Here is a 23,324-nt window from a genome sequence, read left to right as displayed (position 1 = left end):
AAAGTTCAAGGGGGCCGAATACTTTCGCAAGGCACTGTATTAAAAGTAAAATTATACATCTTTATGACTAGGCCCACAGAGATGCTATTGAATTAATAGGGAATCTCAATATAATGATGTTATTAGGCCCCACCGCCGGTGTTATGCTGAAAATCCCCCCCATTGCTTTCTTGATTGCTGCTACTTGCTTGGCAGTTGAGATTTATGCTCTTCACTCCGTTGTCAGTTTAGCCTAAATTTCACTGATCTTAGTAGCAGAAAGTATTTCCCCCCCGCAGTTTTCGGTTTGGCTATTTGTTCCAAATGTATGTGGCGGTTCTAGCTTGTATGGCGCCCTGGGCGAACCCCCCCTTTTTGCGCCCGCCCGCCCGTCCGCACCCTGGGCGGCTGCCCATGTCGCCAGCAACTAAATCCGCTACTGATCTGATTTGATTAGTCTATAAATAAATCTCTTTGCCAAAATTCGTAGTCTATGTCTTATTCGACTAGTATTTTCGAAAGTGTAAGGATAATAATTCAGCCATAGTTGTTCTGAAATGTTTATTGCTTGCCAACATTTTACTCCCTCTTCTATGTTTAATATAGCACACACATACATTAATTATTAATTTCGGTTGCCTATGCCTACGTGAAGCTTGTTCTATAGAAAGTATTTGACTCTGATCTGTGCCAGAGAAAGTATTTGACTCTATACACAAAATTAAGGAAATTAGAAGGGGGGGTTCTGGTAGGGGGGAGATTTTCGGCACAACACCCATTAGGCAGCCACCTAGAGCAGCAGTTTAAGTGCCACGTGTTCCGTGTTAAACTGACCAAGATGCACCTCCTACAACACATAACACCTCACATTACTCTGCCTCGAAACAATGATAACTTCTCTCAACCAGTGGCATGCGGCCTATTTAGGTGAGCGCTGATGCCGCACCCATGATAAGCAGTGTCCACTTTGCCAAAGGCAGGGGTGCAAAATATTATTTAGCTTGTTCATGCCCAGCACGCCTCTCAAGGGTGATGTTGGAGAGACGCAGCGCTGTGGCACTCCAACAAATTAATTTAACATAAATGATGTAGCCTAAGGTTGAAAGAGTAGTAGTCTATTTGGTTTTTATGTAGCCTATTACAATGTAGACAGACACTTTTAAATCATTAACTTATTAACCAGGAGAAAATCAACTAGAACGCACGCGGGCAGATAGCTTTGGAACGGCTGAGGAATAATGAAAAAGAGGGGGACAACAAATGGTGTTGAAAGTTATTCATTTCAACAATTGTCTTAATTTTAATTCGACTTCACTAACTACAAGAAGGCTTTGTTTGAGCCCATTTCTTCCTGTTTGAAAAACGCAATTACGCTATCCATAGATTTGTCAGAATAGCCAAATCCTCAAATACTCCTTATTAATAAACACCCCCGTGTTAATGACTATTTATTAATTATTTAACCTTTATTTAACTAGGCAAGTCAGTTAAGAACAAATTCTTATTTACAATGACGGCCTATCAAAAGGCAAAAGGCCTCCTGTGGGGACGGGGCTGGGATTAAAAATAAAAAATATAGGACAAAACATACATCACGACAAGAGAGACATAAGACAACAACATAGCATGGCAGCAACACATGAAAACACAGAATGGTAGAAGCACCACATGACAACAACATGGTAGCAGCACAACATGGTAGCAGCACAAAACATAGCACAAACATTATTGGGCATAGACAACAGCACAAAGGGTTAGAAGGTAAAGACAATACATCACAGGAAGCAGCCACAACTGTAAGTAAGAGTGTCCATGATTGGTCTTTGAATGAAGAGATCCAGTTTGAGTGTTTTTTGCAGCTCATTCCAGTCGCTAGCTGCAGCGAATTGAAAAGAGGAGCGACTCAGGGGTGTGTGTGCTTTGGGGAACTTTAACAAAATGTGACTGGCAGAACAGGTGTTGTATGTGGAGGATGATGTCTGCAGTAGGTATCTCAGATTGGAGGAAGTGAGGCATAAGAGGGTTTTATAAATAAGCATCATCCAGTGGGTCTTGCAAGGGGTATATAGAGTACTATGTAGTGCAGTGATGTGTCCTATAAGGAGCATTGGTGGCAAATCTGATGGCTAAATTGTAAAGAACATCTAGCCTCTCAAACACCCTTACCTGCCGATCTATAAATTACGTCTCCATAGTCTAGCATGGGCAGGATGGTCATCTGAATCAGGGTTAGTTTGGCAGCTGGGATGAAAAAGGAGCGATTACAATAGAGGAAACCAAGTCTAGATTTAACCTTAGCCTGCAGCTTTGATATGTGCTGAGAGAAGGACAGTGTACCATCTAGCCATACTCCCAAGTACTTGTATGAAGTGACTACCTTAAGCTCTAAACCCTCAGAGGTAGTAATCACACCGGTGGGGAGAGGGGCATTCTTCTTACCAAACCACATGTTTTGGAGGTGTTCAGAACCATGTTAAAGGCAGAGAAAGCGTGTTGGACACTAAGAAAGCTTTATTGTAGAGCGTTTAACACAAAATCCAGGGAGGGGCCGGCTGAGTATAAGACTGTATCATCTGCATATAAATGGATGAGAGAGCTTCCTATTGCTTGAGCTATGCTGATGTAAATTGAGAAGACCTAGGATCGAGCCTTGGGATACTCTCTTGGTGACAGGTAGTGGCTGAGACAGCAGATGTTCTGACTTTATACAGTACGCTCTTTGAGAGAGGTAGTTAGCAAACCAGGCCGAATACCCTTCAGAGACAAATTTCAGTCTCTCGATGTGCAAAACTGATAGAGACATACCCCAAGCGACTTACAGCTGTAATCGCAGCAAAAGGTGGCGCTACAAAGTATTAACTTAAGGGGGCTGAATAATTTTGCACGCCCAATTTTTCAGTTTTTTATTTGTTAAAAAGTTTGTTCCACTTCATGATTGTGTCCCACTTGTTGTTGATTCTTCACAAAAAAATACAGTTTTATATCTTTATGTTTGAAGCCTGAAATGTGGCAAAAGGTCGCAAAGTTCAAGGGGGCCGAATACTTTGGCAAGGCACTGTACCATTTACAATATTACATGACATTGCATTTCATAACACATTCCCTCAGGCCACTACTCTACTATCACATATCTACAATACAAAATCTGTGTACTTGTGTGTAGAGTCTGTGTCTTATCATGTATGTGTGTGTCTCTTCACAGTCCCCGCTGTTCCATAAAGTGTATTTTAATCTTTAAAAAAATAATCTGATTCTACTGCTTGCATCAGTTACCTGATGTGGAATAGAGTTCCATGTAGACATGGCTCTATGTAGTACTGTGCGCCTCCCATAGTCTGTTCTGGACTTGGGGATTGTGAAGAGACCTTTGGTGGCATGTCTTGTGTGGTATGCATGGGTCTCCGAGCTGTGTGCTAGTAGTTTAAACAGACAGCTCGATGCATTCACCATGTCAACACATCTTACAAAAAGAAGTAGTGATGAAGTCAATCTCTCCTCCACTTTGAGCCATGAGAGATGTACATGCATATTGCTAATGTTAGCTCTCCGAGTACATTTAAGGGCTGCCCTGTTCTGAGCCAATTGCAATTTTCACGAGGTCTCTCTTTGTGGCACCTGACCACACGGCTGAATAGTAGTCCAGGTGAAACAAAACTACAACCTGTAGGACCTGCCTTGTTGATAGTGTTAAAAAGGCATAGTAGCCCTTTATCCTTCTAGTCCTCTCGTTGTAGCTAGCTAGCGTTTCCATTCTGTCCGACATTGTTCCCCGCTTCCGGTCTTCTACAACAACTGTGTGACCATAACTATGACTCTATTTGACTCTGCAACTGGACCTAAGCTACAACTGTTGCAGGCCTACCCTCAAATCATAGGGCTCTTCTCGCATGCTCTAATTCCCTACGTGGGAGCATTGCGAACCGTAGGATTGGGATTTTTGACCTGGTTACATGTCAACTGTAAACTCTGTGTCAGTATTCATGTCATAAGAAAGAATTCCAGTCGACCACACCCCCACAAATTGAGGAAAACAATCATTCTTTCCCATTGAAAAAGAGCAATCTTTGTTTATTTGTTTGTTTATTTGAATGTTTGCACATTTATTGAAAATTAAATAGATAAATATCTCAGCCATTCACTGTCTTCTTGGTAAGAAACTCCAGTGTAGATTTGTCCTTGTGTTTTAGGTTATTGTCCTGCTGAAAGGTCAAGTCATATCCAAGTGTCTGGTGGAAAGCAGACTGAACCAGGTTTTCCTCTATGATTTTGCCTGTGCTTAGCTCCATTCTGTTTGTTTTATCCTGAAAAACTCCCCAGTCCTTACCGATTACAAACATACCCATAACATAATGCTTGCTTGAAAATATGGAGAGTGGTACTGAGTAATGTGTTGTATTTGCTCCAAACATAACACTTTGCATTAAGGACATTGCTTTGCCACAATTTTTGCAGTATTAATTTAGTGCCTTGTTGCAAACATGATGCATGTTTCAGGATATTTTTTATTCTGTACAAGGTTCCTCCTTTTCACTCTGTCAATCAGGTTAGTATTGTGGAGTAACTACAATGTTGTTGATCCATCCTCAGTTTTCTCCTATCACAGCCATGAAACTCTATAGCTGTTTTAAAGTCACCATTGGCCTCATGGTGAAATCCCTGAGCGGTTTCCTTCTTGTATCTTTGTATTGACTGGGTGTATTGTATACACCTTAAGTGCAATTAATAACTTCACCATGCTAAAAGGGATATTCGATGTCTGCTTTTTATATTTAACCCAGCTACCAATAGGTGCCCTTCTTTCAGAGGCATTGGAAAACATCCCTGGTCTTTGTGGTTTAAACTGTGTTTGAAATTCACTGCTCGACTGAGGGACATGACAGATGTGTTCGATACAATTCAAAAATCATGTTAAACACTATTATTGCACACAGTGAGACCATGCAACTTATGTGACTTGTTAAGCAAATGTGAACTCCTGAACTTATTTTGGCTTGGCATAACAAAGGGGTTGAAAACGTACTAACGTACTCAAGACATTTCATCTTTTCATTTTGCAAAACCATAATTCCACTTTGACATCACAGGGTATTGTGTGTAAGCTAGTGACAATACATCTCTTATTTAATCCATTTTAAATTCAGGCTGTGACACAACTAAATGTGGAAAAATTCAAGGGGTGTGAATACTTTTTGACTGTAAATATGATGTTGTGGGTAAAAATAAGTCAGCTATGATAAGTCAAGTCATCAAACAAACCTGACTAAACTATTTTGACGTGTTCAGTAGGTGTTAGTGTGTGGGTATGTGTGGGTATATTTAGTACGTCTATAATGGTTATAAAGCGCTGTTCGGTGTAAGTCTTAGAATGTTTAATAAACACAAAATGGGATTTTTCAAACAAAGTTAGTTTAAATACACCATATGAAAACCACACAAACATGTCTGAACTAAAAATCTGCATGTACTTGATAAATTGCCTTAATTTTCTTATTAAAAAATGTCAAAACAATAGTTGAATGGAAGTAATGAAACAGGCATTTGTGAACATTGTAGAGCTTACAGTACAAACACAATATTCAACAAACTTTAGGCTTTACAGTCCCTTTGGAAAGTCTTCACACCCCTTGACTTTTTTCACATGTTTTAAGTTACAGCCTTATTCAAAAATTCAATCTACACTCAATACCCCATAATAAGAAAGCAAAAACAGGTTTAGAAATGTTTGCTAATTTATTACAAAAATAAAACTGAAATATCACATTTATATAAGTGTTCAGACCCTTTACTCAGTACTTTTTTGATGCCCCTTTAGCAGCAATTACAGCCTTGAGTCTTCCTGGGTATGACACTACAAGCATGGCACACATGTATTTGGGAAGTTTCTCCCATTCTTTTCTGCAGATCCTCTCAAGCTCTGTCAGGTTGGATGGGGAGCATTGATGCACAGCTATTTTCAGGTCTCTCCAGAAATGCTTGACCGGGTTCAAGTCCGGGCTCTGGCTGGGCCACTCAAGGACATTTTGAGACTTGTCCCGAATCCACTCCTGCATTGTCTTGGCTGTGTGCATAGGGTCATTGACCTGTTGGAAGGTGCACCTTCACCCCAGTTTGAGGTCCCGAGCGCTCTGGAGCAGGTTTTCATCAAGGATCTGTTTGTACTTTGCTCCGTTCATTTTTTCTGACTAGTCTCCCAGTCCCTGCCTCCGCAGCCAACAAGTGCTCAGCATTTATGGGAACATCTTCAAGACTGTTGGAAAAGCATTCCAGGTGAAGCTGGTTGAGAGAATGCCAAGTGTGTGCAAAGCTGTCACCAAGGCAAAGGGTCTCTACTTTGAAGAATCTTTGTTTTAACACTTTTTTGGTTACTACATGATTCCATGTGTTATTTCATAATTTAATGTCTTCATTATTATTCTACAATGTAGAAAATAGTAAAAATAAAGAAAAACCCATGAATTAGTAGGTGTCCAAACTTGACTGGTACTGTATGCAAATAAGGTGTTTTTTATTTGTAATACATTTGGAAAAATGTCTAAAAATATATCTTCGCATTATGGGTTGTTGTGTTTAGATTGCTGAGGATTTGTTTAATTTAATCAATTTTAGAATAAAGCCGTAATGTAAAAATTTTTGGAAAAAGTCAAGGCGTCTCAATACTTCCCGAAGGCACTGTATATATTATATATCACACACTGTCTCGATGCAATATTCTACTCAGGAATATTCAACACTGAAATCTGTAACTCTTGTTATACCAAATGCATCTCTGTTTTTTTTCTGCTGACAACAATAAATTAATCTTTGTCTTTAATGCAAGGTTTGATCTAAACTTTGAGCATAATGGTTACTTTCTATGTTATAGAATGGAATGTTTTTTCTGCTGGTGTATTCTGAGGTAGCTCCTCTCTGAGAAACTTTTCCCGCAGTGCGTACAGGCAAACGACCTCACTCCCGTGTGGATTTTCAGGTGCATCTTCAAATGGTGCTGGTGGGAGAACCTCTTCTCACACTGGGGGCAACTGTAGGGTTTCTCCCCTGTGTGGACCCTCTGGTGCCTTTTCAGGCTGGAGGAGTGGGAGAAACTAGCCCGGCACAGGTGGCAGCTGAATGGTTTCTCCCCCGTGTGGACCCTCTGATGCCTTTTTAGGTCACCAGTCTGGGCAAAACGCATCTGACACTGGGTACAGCTGAAGGGTTTCTCCCCTGTGTGGACCCTCTGGTGGATCTCCACCTTCTGGAGGCAGCTGAAGCCTTTGTTACAGAACATGCAGAGGAACCGTTTATCTTTACTATTGCCTGATGTTGCTTCCCCTCCCTGAGCCTGGTCTCTAGCCCTGTCATTTGAGCCGTGTGGGTCGGAAGGTCCCATTGACGTGGATACTGGGTTGCCATCCCTGAATGTGTGTAAAGTGCAGTGGTTTGTGACATTTGGATTTGTCTCTAAGCTTTCCCTGTAATCTAAGAAATCTCTGCCCTGTGAGTGTCCGTCTCCAAGGTGAAGATCTCCATTCCGTGTGGGAGGAGTGTCGCCCTCCACTTTCATTTCATCTACGACTAGACCCTCCCCTTTCTTATCTAGGCACCCTTCGAAGTATACACCACTACTGTACCGGTTCCAGTCCCCTTTAGACATATCAGTCTGTGTCTCTAAACCCAAGGGCATGTTGCCTGGGTCCAGCTCTGTAGAGTAAGAACAAGACGGATCATCACTGCCTGTGTCTAACGGGTCACGATCACCATCTCCACAGGAATGATCCGTCATCTGGCTCTGACGAAATAATGGTAAGTACTCTGAGCCAGGAACAGCAGGACAGCCCAGTGGCCCCAGCCTCAGTCTCTCTGGGTCTGACCTATAGTTAGATCCTGTGTGTAAAAGCCTTTTGGTTACAGTTAAAGTCTCTTTGTCTGTCTCGGACTTGAGGACGGCGTTCGGCATTCCACTGACTGCCGTGATGCTGCGTCTGGTCCTGGGCTGGGGCATAGCGGTGGTGGAATGGTGCCCCGTGTCTACAGTCTGGATTTCTCTGCTGTGTTGTGGGTCGTCTCCTTCAGTCCTCTCCTGCTTGACCAGACACGATCCTCCAGTACCTGCAGCCTCTGCATCTGCAGACTGACAAGAAGAGAGGAGGTTATTACCGGTACATGAGTTGAATTGGATAACAATGTCGTAGGTGTTGAGATAATAGTCATAATACCAACCCAGAGATGGTGCTAGTGGGGCACATATCTAGGATAGATAAACAGGTGCATTATGACTGTCTGATTAGGATGTTGTGACCTGCAACGTGTAACACCCGAGTAAAGGATTATGATCGGAACTTATTTAAACACTCTGATGTGAGTTATTCACATATACAGTTGAAGTCGGAAGTTTACAGACACCTTAGCCAAATACATTTAAACTCAGTTTCTCACAAATTCGGACATTTAATCCTAGTAAAAATTACCTGTCTTACGTCAGTTACGATCACCACTTTATTTTAAGAATGTGAAATGTCAGATTAAAAGTAGAGAATGATTTCAGCTTTTATTTATTTCATCACATTCAAACGAGCTTCAATGCCATACAACACTCCTTCCGTGGCCTCAAACTGCTCTTAAACGCTAGTAAAACCAAATGCATGCTTTTCAACCGTTCGCTGCCTGCACCCGCACGCCTGACCAGCATCACCACCCTGGATGGTTCCAACCTTGAATATGTGGACATCTGTAAGTACCTAGATGTCTGGCTAGACTGTAAACTCTCCTTCCAGACTCATATCAAACATCTCCAATCGAAAATCAAATCAAGAGTCGGCTTTCTATTCCGCAACAAAGCCTCCTTCACTCACGCCGCCAAACTTACCCTAGTAAAACTGACTATCCTACCGATCCTCGACTTCGACGATGTCATCTACAAAATTGCTTCCAACACTCTACTCAGCAAACTGGATGCAGTTTATCACAGTGCCATCCGTTTTGTCACTAAAGCACCTTATACCACCCACCACTGCGACTTGTACGCTCTAGTCGGCTGTTCCTCGCTACATATTCGTCGCCAGACCCACTGGCTCCAGGTCATCTACAAGTCCATGCTAGGTAAAGCTCCGCCTTATCTCAGTTCACTGGTCACGATGGCAACACCCATCCGTAGCACGCGCTCCAGCAGGTGTATCTCACTGATCATCCCTAAAGCCAACACCTCATTTGGCCGCCTTTCGTTCCAGTTCTCTGCTGCCTGTGACTGGAACGAATTGCAAAAATCGCTGAAGTTGGAGACTTTTATCTCCCTCACCAACTTCAAACATCTGCTATCTGAGCAGCTAACCGATCGCTGCAGCTGTACATAGTCTATTGGTAAATAGCCCACCCATTTTCACCTACCTCATCCCCATACTGTTTTTATTTATTTACTTTTCTGCTCTTTTGCACACCAATATCTCTACCTGTACATGACCATCTGATCATTTATCACTCCAGTGTTAATCTGCAAAATTGTAATTATTCGCCTACCTCATGCCTTTTGCACACAATGTATATAGACTCACCCTTTTTTTTCCTACTGTGTTATTGACTTGTTAATTGTTTACTCCATGTGTAACTCTGTGTTGTCTGCTCACACTGCTATGCTTTATCTTGGCCAGGTCGCAGTTGCAAATGAGAACTTGTTCTCAACTAGCCTACCTGGTTAAATAAAGGTGAAATGAAAAAAATAAACATTCCCAGTGGGTCAGAAGTTTACATGCACTCAATTTAATATTTGGTAGCATTGCCTTTAAATTGTTTAACTTGGGTCAAACGTTTCGGCTAGCCTTCCACAAGCTTCCCACAATAAGTTGGGTGAATTTTGGCACATTCCTCCTGACAGAGCTGGTATAACTGAGTCAGGTTTGTAGGCCTTCTTGCTCGTACACGATTTTTCAGTTCTGCCCACAAATTTTCTATAGGATTGAGGTCAGGGCTTTGTGGTGGCCACTCCAATACCTTGACTTTGTTGTCCTTAAGCCATTTTGCCACAACTTTGGAAGTATGCTTGGGGTCATTGTCCATTTGGAAGACACCCCCCTCCCCCTTTTTCCTCCAAATATAATGACGATCATTATGGCCAAACAGTTCTATTTTTGTTTCATCAGATCAGAGGACATTTCTCCAAAAAGTATGATCTTTGTCCCCATGTACAGTTGCGAACCGTAGTCAAGCTTTTTTATGGTGGTTTTGGAGTAGTGGCTTCTTCCTTGCCGAGCGGCCTTCAGGTTATGTCGATATAGGACTCGTTTTACTGTGAATATAGATACTTTTGTACATCGTTTCCTCCAGCATCTTCACAAGGTCCTTTGCTGTTGTTCTGGGATTGATTTGCACTTTTCGTACCAAAGTACATTCATCTCTAGGGGACAGAACGCGTCTCCTTCCAGAGCGGTATGACAGCTGCGTGGTCCCATGGTGTTTATACTTGCACAGATGAACATGGTACCTTCAAGCGTTTGTAAATTGCTCCCAAGGATGAACCAGACTTGTGCAGGTCTACATGGGAAGAATGTGAATATCCTCTGGATGGTGTGGGCAGGACACATAATGAGGAGATGGGGAAGACCCCACCAGGGCAGTTTTCTGCCGACGTGCCTCCACAATTTCAAGAGGACGTGGAAGAGGAAGGAGAGGCCCTGAGGCTCCCAGAGGTGCTCAACCTTCCAGAATTGCCCAATATGCTACCACTGCACCAAACTAGGGCAAGAAAGGGAAAAAGTGTTGATAATGTAAATAGGTATATTCACTGTGGTATTAAAATGGTATGAAGTGCTCAAGCTAATTCTATATGAAAAGGAAGGTGTTGAGATAATGGGCATAATACCAACCGAGAGAAGGCGTTAGCGGGGCACCTAGGCGTTAGCGGGGCACCATTCTGAAATTCATTCACACATTCTGAAATAGACAGGCCACATTTGAGTTACAAAGTAATTGTAATTTTCAATGCAATACTGTTACACTAACCTCTATCATGATAACATGCTGGGTTGAGGTTCCACTCCCCTCATCAAGAGTGATTTGTTGGTCACCTCTCCATGTATTGTGCCCCGCTGGCTTCACAACGTTCCTGTGGCCTCCAGTGAGATGTCCTTCACCCGAGAGAGTGATTGGAGTAAAAGAGGTGGTTCAGTTAGCTACTGTTAATGTTCAACGGTATATTGTACACTATTGATGCTGTCTAGAATTGGCAAGGTAACACTTCTCATAACTACTTGATATACTATTAATTGAATCATCACATTGTTTTCAATTAGTAAATAATAAGAAATACAGTAAATAAAGGATCTGGTTACAATATGATATTGTGTCTTTGCGCAAGGTAGTTAAGTAATCAGGAGAATTATTGCATTCTATCCAAAAACTGACCAAGACCCAATTCTGGGTTACACATCTGAACACGTGCAGAGGGAAACGGGGAAACAGGCACTGAGCTATATATGAACGGCGACCTGCTCCGCAGCCTCCTACAAAATGTACCTCTTGCCATTCCTCTGTATCGGTCGAGGATCTTGACACTACTGGGACGACTGGCGAGGACGCGCTCTCGCATTGTTCTCTCTGCGCGCTCCCGTGACACCTTCATTTCCAGTAGTTTCCTCCGCAATCCTCTGTTTTCTTTCTGGCTTTGAGTTATTTCCAAACGAAACACTGCATAGTCGTCATCTACGAGTTTACAGATCTCTGCCACGGCTGTATTTGCTAGCACCTCCATGATGGAGGCTATTTGAGTGTGAAAAACCATACAGTTAGCCATTGTTAGCAGCTAGCGATACCAAGATAACGTCTAACAACCAAGTCCTGTCTCTAACGCGAATTAAATAATAGATGGGGAATGTGATGCTGCGCAGTTAAATGAGCCATATTTTGAGTTCCATGGTATTTATAAATGTCCAAATAACAATGAAAAAATGCTCATGTGTAAATTGTTCTTGGTCATAGTTTACTTCCGTACATACTGAGAAAGGATGTTATTAGTTGGTGTCTTCTTCGTGTGGCTTTCCAGCAGACTAGACGCTGTGTTGCTTATTGCTGCCTTTCGCAGCTCGGAGGGTGGATTGCACCTTTTTGGTTAAAAAAAAAAAGTAATGGGAAAATCATCAAGGTCACTGTTGCTTCTACAGTTATAAAGTTTTATCATAAATTACTGGTCCCCTCCCCATGTCAAACACTTGGATTCATTATTAAGGGGTAAGGTAACATCACCTTAACTCTCATTTTCATACAACACGATATTCTCTTATCTAATTTAAATAAGGACCACCGTGTAACCAACACCGGAAAAGGCATGTTTGCAGAGGAGCGTGGTTTATATTGCTATATAGCTACTCCACTGGTGCCAAAATTTGACAGTGAGGTGTCAGCAAATATAATTGAAAGTTTACCCTATTCATCTATTGGCTGTGCCTGGGGGTAGCTAGTTACGGTCTAGCTAGTTCTTCAGCCTGCATGGAACAAAAGGGTTGTTCAAAACTCAAACACAGTTGTCAGGTCAACACACCCGTCAGTGCTGCTGTGAACTGCATCACGAGAGACATGCCAAACGGGAGATGTTTTACAAAAAAACTGAGATGATTTTACAGCAACACTTCTCCCTGCATCCAAGTTGCTTGATATAGGTGTTTCAAAGGGCTGTCAGTCAAGGCAAGCTCACTAATATAAGCTCCCCACACACCCAACCTGTCTTTTCTAACTTCCTGGTAGTTAGTTAACAAATATGTTTCAGAATGACTGTTCAGGACCTCTAAATTGCACCACCATCTAACCCTACACCGACCCACTCTCCCCAAAAACCCACCACCCCATCAAACTACTTTGGCCCTAAGACATCCTACATCTGGCCATCAGCCTTGGAGGATGGAACCCCTTCTCTCAAAACTCCCTGTACATTTTCTGCACTAAAATCTCTCACACCCAAATATTTCTCTGTTGCTGCAACTACCACATCTATCTTCTGTGAATTCTACTCCATCAGTGCAGTGTGGTTGATCACCATGGCTATAAAAGCAGGAAATCCAACCTGACAAAATCTCTTACTCTCTGGAGCTCTCCCTTTAGGCCTACTCACTAGGGGCTCCCAGTCAAATCACTCACCTCTACTCTCTTCCCTGCCTCAGCATAGGAAACTTTCCTCCAAACTCGAACTCTGGCAATCTCAACCTGTCTCTGAGGGCGCTTCGGATCCCCAGCTGCATGAGCGCCCCCACAGTTGAGATACAATGCTTTCTCTATCCCAACTGTACATGACTATTCCCTCCTACACATTTCTCACATTGTGTGATATCCCTTCTACACACTGATGCAACATGTTTGAATCCTTGGCACCTAAAGCACCGTAGCGGGCTCGGAACATAGGCCCTCATAGAATAGCAAATATAACCTAACCTGACCTTATCAGGTAGAAACTCTGTCAAAGCTCAACAAGACAGACAATATTCTCAGTCTCACCATTGCCACCGGGTCTACAGTACGTCTCACCAAATAGCGGGCGTCACAAACTCCACAAATATATATTTTCCTTTGATCCACCTCTACACACAACACTACCCCACTGATTACCCCTTTGAGCGGCTCCCTGTTCCAGAGAGCAAAGCATGACAGAGGTTGAGCCCTGAGCAGCGAAACATCCGCTTCCTCTGGGTGGAGGATGCACACAAAAAATCCCACCAGTCCAAAATCTATTCCGGTAGGCTTCACAAGGCAAATATTGTAAGTCTACCACTTAATTCTGGTCTACCTCACCACTGCTAATGTTTTCTTGGCGGAAGGGGGTGTTATACAAAAGAGGGACAGTATATTTTTTATGAATAGAACAGACCAATTCAGAGGGGGAATACAGTTACACTTCAATGACAATATTTTGTGTATGCCAGCACACTAAAAAATAAGTCTGTTTCATGTGAGAAAGATGCTCAACTGAGGGACTTAGTAACCCCCCCAAAAAAACTCTAACCCTAAGACACTAAACATGATAACTATAATATATCAGCTAAAGAATGGTTCCCAGATATCTCCTGTTTACATCTTAAGCCACACTGCTATGATTTCTCCCCGTTGTGAACACTCCTATGTCTGATAAGGTTACTCAGGAAGGAGAAGCTCTTATAACACAGTTTGCACTTGAAGGGCCTCTCCTTGGTGAGAACGGTCTGGTGCCTCTTCACATAAGTCGCCTCAGTGAAGCGCTTCCTACACGTGGGGCAGGCGTACGGCTTGTCAGCATCCGTCCTAACGCCCGGCTTCCCACGTTGTGACCCAATGACGTCAGAGGAGGTAGAAGCAGGAGCCACCACCCTCAGGTGGTTAGTCTTTGAGCTCCCGCCTTGACCTATAGTCATTGTTTGGGTGTTGTTAGGATTGTGTGATGTGTTATAGGCTAGGTACCTCTTGTGGTGAATGTCCATCCTGACCCTGTCTGTATTGGACCCAGGTCCAGGCTTTCTATGAACCCAGTCACCAGATGAGATCCTGAAGGAGATAAACTTCCGCCAGGAGGGTCTCCTACCACTCTCTGTGAAGGCTGAAGCCCAGGGTGACCTGCTCTGTTCATCATGGATACTGTGGTGTTTGTATCATAGGAACAGGAAGGTCTATCTCTATCAGACCCAGGCCCTGCTTCATCCCTGCACTAAGACTGTGAAGAGAAGGGTCTGGGCTGCAGACTGGATCCTTGACTGGAGCCTCGATCAGGGAGGTGTTTCTTACAGAATAAATATGAAAAGCATATGCATAAACATGGTAGCAATTAAAATGGGAACAGTTAGGTGCTGATAGGGACATTATCAGACCAAAGTTGAGGACACAACATTTCACGTGATACAAGACTGAATCCCAAAATCACTATTTTTACATTTACTGCACTTTTCACCGCATTTGTTGATAATGAAATCTGAAAATACTCTGGATACATTCATTAATATGATAAGAATATTCCTGGAAAATGTGGGGTAAGTGCAACATAAGACCAGAAAATGACAAGCGTTTAAGTGAGGACTAACTGGTGACACCTCTCCAAAGTGTGCACAGTTCCTACGTAATTTCACGACACAAAGTCTTCAACTATCAGGTGCTTTTTTGAGCTCCTAGCTGTGCCATTGAGGAACTAGAGCAAACAGACTTGTAGTTGTTTTGAACACAGCCCTGCATCCCCGACATCACACAATTACTGTTGTTTACACTATCCAAAAACAGCCCATTATAAATTTCAGTCTGGGTCAGGTAAGCATAATTTGAAAGCTTGTTCTATTGCCAACATGAGGTACAATCTTAGTGTTAAGGTTTTACAGGGCAATTCAGAGAAACGGGTTGTAATTGTATAGATATAGAAAGGAGTCGGGTGCATTCAGGTGTGTGTTTCGTGACAAATTTTCTTCACAATAGACAGACTCATTCTGTTCAGAACAACCCAGGGTATGATGCCATGTCATCTAGTAAATGTACATCAAACATAGTGATCATAAATGTTCACAGTGTTTATGACATGAATTTGATGACATGGAAATGTGAAGAGCACGTCTGGACTCACAGGTTTTTGACTTGCAAGTATGACATCAAAGCAGTATTTATTATAATCCTCAACGTCTCATCTTTCAGAATACATTGAGACCTCTTAATTTACAGCATTTCCCTCAGAAAACAAAACATCTGCAAAAGTTGCCCAATTAGAGGGAGGGATGGGGGCAACTTCTTGTCGCGTGTGGTGCTCAAGTTCAGAACAGCTGTCATTCAAAACCCATCCAGCGCTGTGAAGCACAGAGCCTGAGCTCTTGACGTCATTTACAGCATTTTACTGTACAGACAATGCTTATCATTTTTTTTTGTTTACCCCCCTTTTTCTCCCCATTTTCGTGATATCCAATTACGATCTTGTATCATCGCTCCAACTCCACAACGGGCTCTGGAGAGGTGAAGGTCAAGTCAAGCGTCCTCCGAAACATGACCCACCAAACTGTGCTTCTTAACACCCGCCCGCTTAACCCGGAAGTCACCTGCACCAATGTGTCGGAGGAAACACTGCTCAACTGACAACCGAGGTCAGCCTGCAGGCGCCCAGCCTGCCACAAGGAGTCGCTAGAGCCCCCCACCCATCACACCAACCATCACCATATCATCTACTCTGCCTTTTCATACTCATTCTTTCCTCAGTTCACCTCATCTAGTTTCCTACTGCATCCAAATACAACAGAATTAACTACAAACAAACTAACTAGTAATACATTACATGTTTAGTTTATTAGGATCCCGATTAGCTACTGCACATGCATCAGCTACTCTGCCTGGGGTCCACATAAAACATACAAATACATGACAAAGTACAGAACTGTAATAGACAAGAACTAGTTATTACATTCAACAAAAAACAAAAATGAAAACGTAAGAATTAAGTGCCTTCTGAAAGTGTTCAGACCGCTTGACCTTTCCCACATTGTTACATTACAGCCTTATTCTGAAATTTAATCAATTGTTTTTTCCGCTCATCAATCTACACACAATACCCCATAATGACAAAGCAAAAATAGGTTTTTAGAATTTTTTGCTAATTTATTAAAAATAAAAAATGGAAATATTCAGACCCTTTACTCAGTACTTTGTTGAAGCACCTTTGGCAGCAATTACATTATTGAGTTTTCTTGGGTATGACGCTACAAGCTTGGCACACCTGTATTTGGGGAGTTTCTCCAATTATTCTCTAGTGGAGATCCTCTCAAGCTCTGTCAGGTTGGATGGGGAGCATTGGGGCACAGCTATTTTCAGGTCTCTCCAGAGATGTTAGATCAGGTTCAAGTCCAGGCTCTGGCTGGGCCACTCAAGGACATTCAGAGACTTGTCCCAAAGCGTGACTTGGCTGTGTGCTTAGAGTCATTGTCCTGTTGGAAGGTGAACCTTCGCCCCAGTTTGAGTCCTGAGTGCTCTGGAGCAGGTTTTCATCAAGGATCTCTGTACTTTTCTCAGTTTATCTTTGTCTCGATCCTGACTAGTCTCCCAGTCTCTTGCCGCTGAAAAATATCTCCACAGCATGATGCTGCCACCACAATGCTTCACCGTAGGGATGGTGCCAGGTTTCCTCCAAGCGGGCTGTCATGTGCTTTTTACTGAGGAGTGGCTGCTGTCTGGCCACTCTACCATAAAGGCCTGATTGGTGGAGCGCTGCAGAGATGGTTGTCCTTCTGGAAGGTTCTCCCATCAATACAAAGGAATGACCATTGGGTTCTTGGTCACATCCCTGACGCAGAATATGTTTTTATAACATACATAAATACCTCTCCCCATCTTCACAAAAACTTTGTCAATATATATACACTACTGTTCAAAAGTTTGGGGTCACTTAATTTTTCAATAATAGCACATTTTTTGTCCATTTAAAATAGCATCAAATTGATCAGAATTACAGTGTAGATAAATGTTGTAAATGACTATTGTAGCTGGAAACAGCTGATTTTTTATGGAATATCTACATAGGTGTACAGAGGCCCATTATCAGCAACCATCACTCCTGTATTCCAATGGCACGTTGTGTTAGCTAATCCAAGTTAATTTTATTAAAAGGCTAATTGATCATTAGAAAACTCTTTTGCAATTTTGCAATTATGTTAGCACAGCTGACAACTGTTCTGATTAAAGAGGCATTAAAACTGGCCTTCTTTAGACTAGTTGAGCACCTGGAGCATCAGCATTTGTGGGTTTGATTACAGGCTTCTGAAACTCGTCAGTCTATTCTTGTTCTGAGAAATGAAGGCTATTCCATGTGAGAAATTCCCAAGAAATTGAAGATCTCATACAACGCTGTTTACTACTCCCTTTACAGAACAGAGCAAACTGGCCCTAACCAAAATAGAAAGAGGAGTGGGAGGCCCCGGTGCACAACTGAGCACGAAGACAAGTACACTAGAGTGTCTAATTTGAGAAACAGACGACTCACAAGTCCTCAACTGGCAGCTTTATTAAATAGTACCCGCAAAACACCAGTCTCAACATCAACAGTGAAGAGGCGACTCTGGGGTACTGGCCTTCAAAAAATGCGCTTTTCTTTCAAAAACAATGACATTTCTAAGTGATCCCAAACTTTTGAATGGGAGTGTATATACACTGCTGAAAAAAATAAAGGGAACACTAAAATAACACATCCTAGATCTGAATTAATTAAATATTCTTATTAAATACTTTTTTCTTTACATAGTTGAATGTGCTGACAACAAAATCACACAAAAATTATCAATGGAAATCAAATGTATCAACCAACGGAGGTCTGGATTTGGAGTCACACTCAAAATTAAAGTGGAAAACCACACTATAGGCTGATCCAACTTTGATGTAATGTCCTTAAAACAAGTCAAAATGAGGCTCAGTAGTGTGTGTGGCCTCCACCTGCCTGTATGACCTCCCTACAATGCCTGGGCATGCTCCTAATGAGGTGGCGGATGGTCTCCTGAGGGATCTCCTCCCAGACCTGGACTAAAGCATCAACCAACTCCTGGACAGTCTGTGGTGCAACGTGGCGTTGGTGGACGGAGCGAGACATGATGTCCCAGATGTGCTCAATTGGATTCAGGTCTGTGGAACAGGCGGGCCAGTCCATAGCATCAATGCCTTCCTCTTGCAGGAACTGCTGACACACTCCAGCCACATGAGGTCGAGCATTGTCTTGCATTAGGAGGAACCCAGGGCCAACCGCACCAGCATATGGTCTCACAAGGGGTCTGAGGATCTCATCTCGGTACCTAATGGCAGTCAGGCTTCCTCTGGCGAGCACATGGAGGGCTGTGCGGCCCCCCAAAGAAATGCCACCCCACACCATGACTGACCCACCGCTAAACCGGTCATGCTGGAGGATGTTGTAGGCAGCAGAACGTTCTCCACGGCGTCTCCCGACTCTGTCACATGTGCTCAGTGTGAACCTGCTTTCATCTGTGAAGAGCACAGGGCGCCAGTGGCGAATTTGCCAATCTTGGTGTTCTCTGGCAAATGCCAAACGTCCTGCACGGTGTTGGGCTGTAAGCACAACCCCCACCTGTGGACGTCGGGCCCTCATACCACCCTCATGGAGTCTGTTTCTGACCGTTTGAGCAGACACATGCACATTTGTGGCCTGCTGGAGGTCATTTTGCAGGGCTCTGGCAGTGCTCCTCCTGCTCCTCCTTGCACAAAGGCGGAGGTAGCGGTCCTGCTGCTGGGTTGTTGCCCTGCACTACCTGAGCCACTTGTGTGGGTTGTATACTCCGTCTCATGCTACCACTAGAGTGAAAGCACCGCCAGCATTCAAAAGTGATCAAAACATCAGCCAGGAAGCATAGGAACTGAGAAGTGGTCTGTGGTCACCACCTGCAGAACCACTCCTTTATTGGGGGTGTCTTGCTAATTGCCTATAATTTCCACCTGTTGTCTATTCCATTTGCACAACAGCATGTGACATTTACTGTCAATCAGTGTTGCTTCCTAAGTGGACAGTTTGATTTCACAGAAGTGTGATTGACTTGGAGTTACATTGTGTTGTTTAAGTGTTCCCTTTATTTCTTTGAGCAGTGTATATTTTTTAACCCTTATTTAACTAGGCAAGTCAGTTAAGAACTAATTCTTATTTTCAATGACGGCCTACACCAGCCAAACCCGGACAACGCTAAGCCAATTGTGCACCGCCCTATGGGACTCTCAATCATGTCTGTGGTGACGCCTCGAGCACTGAGATGCAGCACCTTACACCGCTGCACCACTCCGGGAGGCCAAATATGACTTGACCATGATAACTGACCATCCAATGTTACTACTAGGAGTTCAGCTTCTTCAACTCATCCAATGGTAATAATAATAATAATATAATAATAATAATATTATTATTATTATTATTATTATTATTATTATTATTATTACAATGGTCACACCCTTTATGCACAACTTCAGTTGAGGTTTAGGTCTAAGAGAATGCTTTGAACCAAATACAATGCTTTTGGTTGTAGATGTATTTATGACCAGTTTATTTTTAATTATCCATTCTGACACTGACTAACTACTTGTGAAGAGTCTCAGTGGCTGTAGGTACTGGCTGTAGGTGCCGATGTGGAGAGTGTGCAATCATCAGCATACATTGTCATTTTAGACAAGTGGCAAATAATTTGTAAAAATTGAGTAACGGCCCAAGGCAACTGCCCTGAGGGATACCGCACTGTACATATCTGATGTTAGAGAAGCTACCATTGAAGAATACTCTCTTGAGTTCTATTGGATAAGTTACTCTGATATGGTAATTGTGATGGCAGGTGATGTAAAGCCATAACAAGTGAGGTTTTTCAATAACAAATCATGATTAATAACATAAAATGCAACATTGAAATCTAATAAATCTAATACAGCTCCAAATATCATCTTATTATCCATTTATTTGAGCCAAACATCAGTCATCTGAGTCATCTGAGTCATTGCAGTACAAGTTGAGTGCCTTTCCCTATATGCATGCTGAAGGTCAGTAGGTAACTTGTTTTTTAAAGAATATACTGACAAAAAATATAAACGCAATTGTAAATTGTTGGTCCCATTTCTCATGAGCTGGAATAAAAGATCCCAGAAATGTTACAAAGGCACACAAAGTTTATTTCTCTCAAATGTTGTGCAAAAATGTGTTTACATCCCTGTTAGTGAGCATTTCTCCTTTGACATGGCATATCAAGAACCTTGTGCGTGGGACAATAAACGGCATCTCACACAACACAATGCCACCAATGTCTCAAGTTTTACAGGGAGCTTGCAATTGGCATGCTGACTGCAGGAATGTCCACCAGGGCTGTTGCCAGAGAATTGACTGTTCGTTTCTCTACCAAAAACCTGCCTACGTCATTTTTAAAGAATTTGGCAGTACGTCCAACTACCCTCACAACCCGCAGACCACGTGTAAACACACAAGCCACATCCGGCTGCTTCACCTGCGGGATGGTCTGAGACCAGCCACCTGGACAGCTGATTAAACTGTGGGTTTGCACAACTGAAGAATTTCTGCACAAATTGTCAGAAAACGTCTCAGGGAAGCTCATCTGCATGCTCGTCATCCTCACCAGGGTCTTGACCTGACTGCAGTTTGGCCTCTTAACAGACTTCAGTGGGCAAACGCTCACCTTCGATTGGCCACTGGCACCCAGGAGAAGTGTGCTCTTCATGGATAAATTCTGGTTTCAACTGTACCGGGCAGATGGTGTGGGCGAGCGGTTAGCTGATGTCAACATTGTGAACAGAGTCTCCAATTAGGGTGTAATCAGCCAACAATGTCTCTGGATTTTCCCTCAGCAGTTTTAGTATGTGATGTTGTTTATAATGTTCAGAGTTTTTTTTCTGCTAGTAGATCAAATGGAATATGCCAAGCTTCTGCTACTGTTGCGATTGTTATTTTTAGAATTTGAGTATTGATGCATGTCAGTGGAGGCTGGCGGGAGGAGGTATAGGAGGACCGACTCATTGTAATGGCTGGAATGGAATAAAAGGAACGGAGTCTAACATGATTTCCATATGTTTGATACTGTTCCATACATTCCATTCCAGCCATTACAATGAGCCTGTCCTTCTATAGCTCCTCCCACTAGCCTCCACTGACATGCATGTAACGGTTTTAAATAATGCACTATTTATAATGAAAATATAATGCTATTAGTTGTGTAATTAACACTGTACACACCAATTACATTGTCCAGAACAATCCTACCTCTCCTTTGTGTGTGTTTTTGTTTGTTGGTTGACTTTCTAATGTCTTGTAATGTCTTTCCTTTAGAAATCCTCCAAATCAATTCCTTCTTTCTGTTGGTTTTATCTTCTCTTGTCCTGATGCCCTAGTCCCTCAATCTTGCCCTTGTTGCTTCTTGCCAGATGATCAAGGTGACTTAGTAGACTATCTAGTCTTTAGAGTCAGGTTGATCATTCTCTCAAAAACAAACAATCTTCTCAAAGGAAAAACATCTACTAACATCTCCAGATGTGGAGAACACAGCACTGCATTGAAACAACCAAACTGTTTACTAAATACAAAATAATTTAACAAAAAGAATAACATTTAAAAAAAAGCTCTCCCTAACTGCTGCTGCTCAGTTAGATTATGATGTCACTATACTCTATACATGGGCCGTGTGCATTTTCTGCTGGTGTATCCTGAGGCAGCTCCTCTCTGAGAACCTCTTCCCGCACTGGGTACAGGCAAACGTACTCTCTCCTGTGTGGACCTTCAGGTGCATCTTCAGCCGCTGCTGGCGGGAGAACCTCTTCTCACACTGGGTACAGCTGTATGGTTTCTCCCCCGTGTGGACCTTTTGGTGCCTCTTCAGGTTGAATGAGTGGGAAAAACTGGCCCGGCACAGGTGGCAGCTGAATGGTTTCTCCCCTGTGTGCATCCTCTGGTGCCTCTTCAGACTGGATGAGTGTGAAAAACTGGCCTGGCAAAGGTGGCAGCTGAATGGTTTCTCTCCTGTGTGTATCCTCTTGTGGATCTCCACCTGTTTGGGGAAACTGAAGGCTTTCCCACAGAATGAACACGGGTAGTGCTTCTCTTTGCCACCGTATCTACTGATAGCATTACTACTACTGTCATTAGTCATCGGGCTTGTGCAGCCATTTAGTGTTGAGGCATTGGCATTGTCCGAGGTCTGGTTTAACATTAGGAGAGTGTGAGGAGGACGAACGCCAGGGACAGTCTGTGTTGTCACAGGGTCCGTGTTCCAGTTGATAGATCCTATAGAAGGCAGGCTGAAGGCAGCACCTGTTAGGGGGTTAACCTGAGGCACCATCAGTCTCTCTGAATCACAACTATAGGAGCAGGACGGAGTGTCGCTAGCCGAGTCTGTGTCTGTTCTCTCCAGCCGCATACGGACACCTCCCCGACCCTGCAGACCAAATCTATACCTCGCCCTGGTCTCAGCCAGTCTGTTGTCATAGAGACTAAGTTTGGATGTTTCTTTGTTTTCGGCTGTCGGTATCTGATTATGGTTAACAGTGTTGTTCCCTAGCCCAGGGATGAGGACACTGTCCCATCCAATGACCTCCGCTTGGCCATTGGCTGCACACGTCTGGGAATCCAAGATGGCCGCCCAGTCTCCTCTGTTATCCTCCAGCCAACCACCTGCAGGAAGAGGTTAGTTTTTTTTTTCAATAACCTGGTCAAGTTAATTTATTATGTCTGCGTTTGTATGCAAACATAAGTTGTCCTGATTTCATTTTATGAATGAAGAAGAACAAAACAATTGTCAGGTGCATTACTGTATGTAGACTATATGCATTGTTTTATGTCAGATAGTGAGACGATCCCTCCAGCACTGATGAGGGATGAGCCTTGCATAGAAGCGATGCTACCTGTTGGAAGACAATGTGCTATATGC

At 42.9% G+C, this 23,324-nt stretch overlaps 2 protein-coding genes across 5 annotated transcripts in view; both read right to left on the bottom strand.

Annotated features, from left to right (window-relative positions):
* LOC118363014 (zinc finger protein Gfi-1-like) overlaps positions 1–11,969 on the bottom strand; it is a 139,741-nt gene extending 127,772 nt beyond the window's left edge. The window contains exons 1-3 of one of the 2 annotated variants that reach the window (XM_035743771.2): positions 11,464–11,969; positions 10,951–11,075; positions 4,001–8,089 (exon numbers count right to left, since the gene is read on the bottom strand). In XM_035743771.2, the coding sequence (XP_035599664.2) occupies positions 6,836–8,089; positions 10,951–11,075; positions 11,464–11,740 (1,656 nt within the window). In that variant the 5' untranslated portion in view covers positions 11,741–11,969 and the 3' untranslated portion in view covers positions 4,001–6,835. Of the gene's footprint in view, positions 1–4,000; positions 8,090–10,950; positions 11,076–11,463 lie in introns of those variants that run through there. The other variant, XM_052485331.1, reaches the window with a different exon arrangement.
* Positions 11,970–20,344: 8,375 nt separating this feature from the next.
* Positions 20,345–23,324, bottom strand: part of LOC118363011 (zinc finger protein 624-like) — a 57,639-nt gene continuing 54,659 nt past the window's right edge. For all 3 annotated transcript variants that reach the window (XM_052485242.1, XM_035743766.2, XM_052485241.1), the window contains one exon: positions 20,345–23,068. In XM_052485242.1, the coding sequence (XP_052341202.1) occupies positions 22,068–23,068 (1,001 nt within the window). In that variant the 3' untranslated portion in view covers positions 20,345–22,067. The remainder of the gene's footprint in view (positions 23,069–23,324) is intronic.

This window comes from Oncorhynchus keta, chromosome 29, assembly GCF_023373465.1.
Source record: "Oncorhynchus keta strain PuntledgeMale-10-30-2019 chromosome 29, Oket_V2, whole genome shotgun sequence".
Taxonomy (NCBI): Eukaryota; Metazoa; Chordata; class Actinopteri; order Salmoniformes; family Salmonidae; genus Oncorhynchus; species Oncorhynchus keta.
This window is presented reverse-complemented; position numbering and strand designations above follow the sequence as displayed.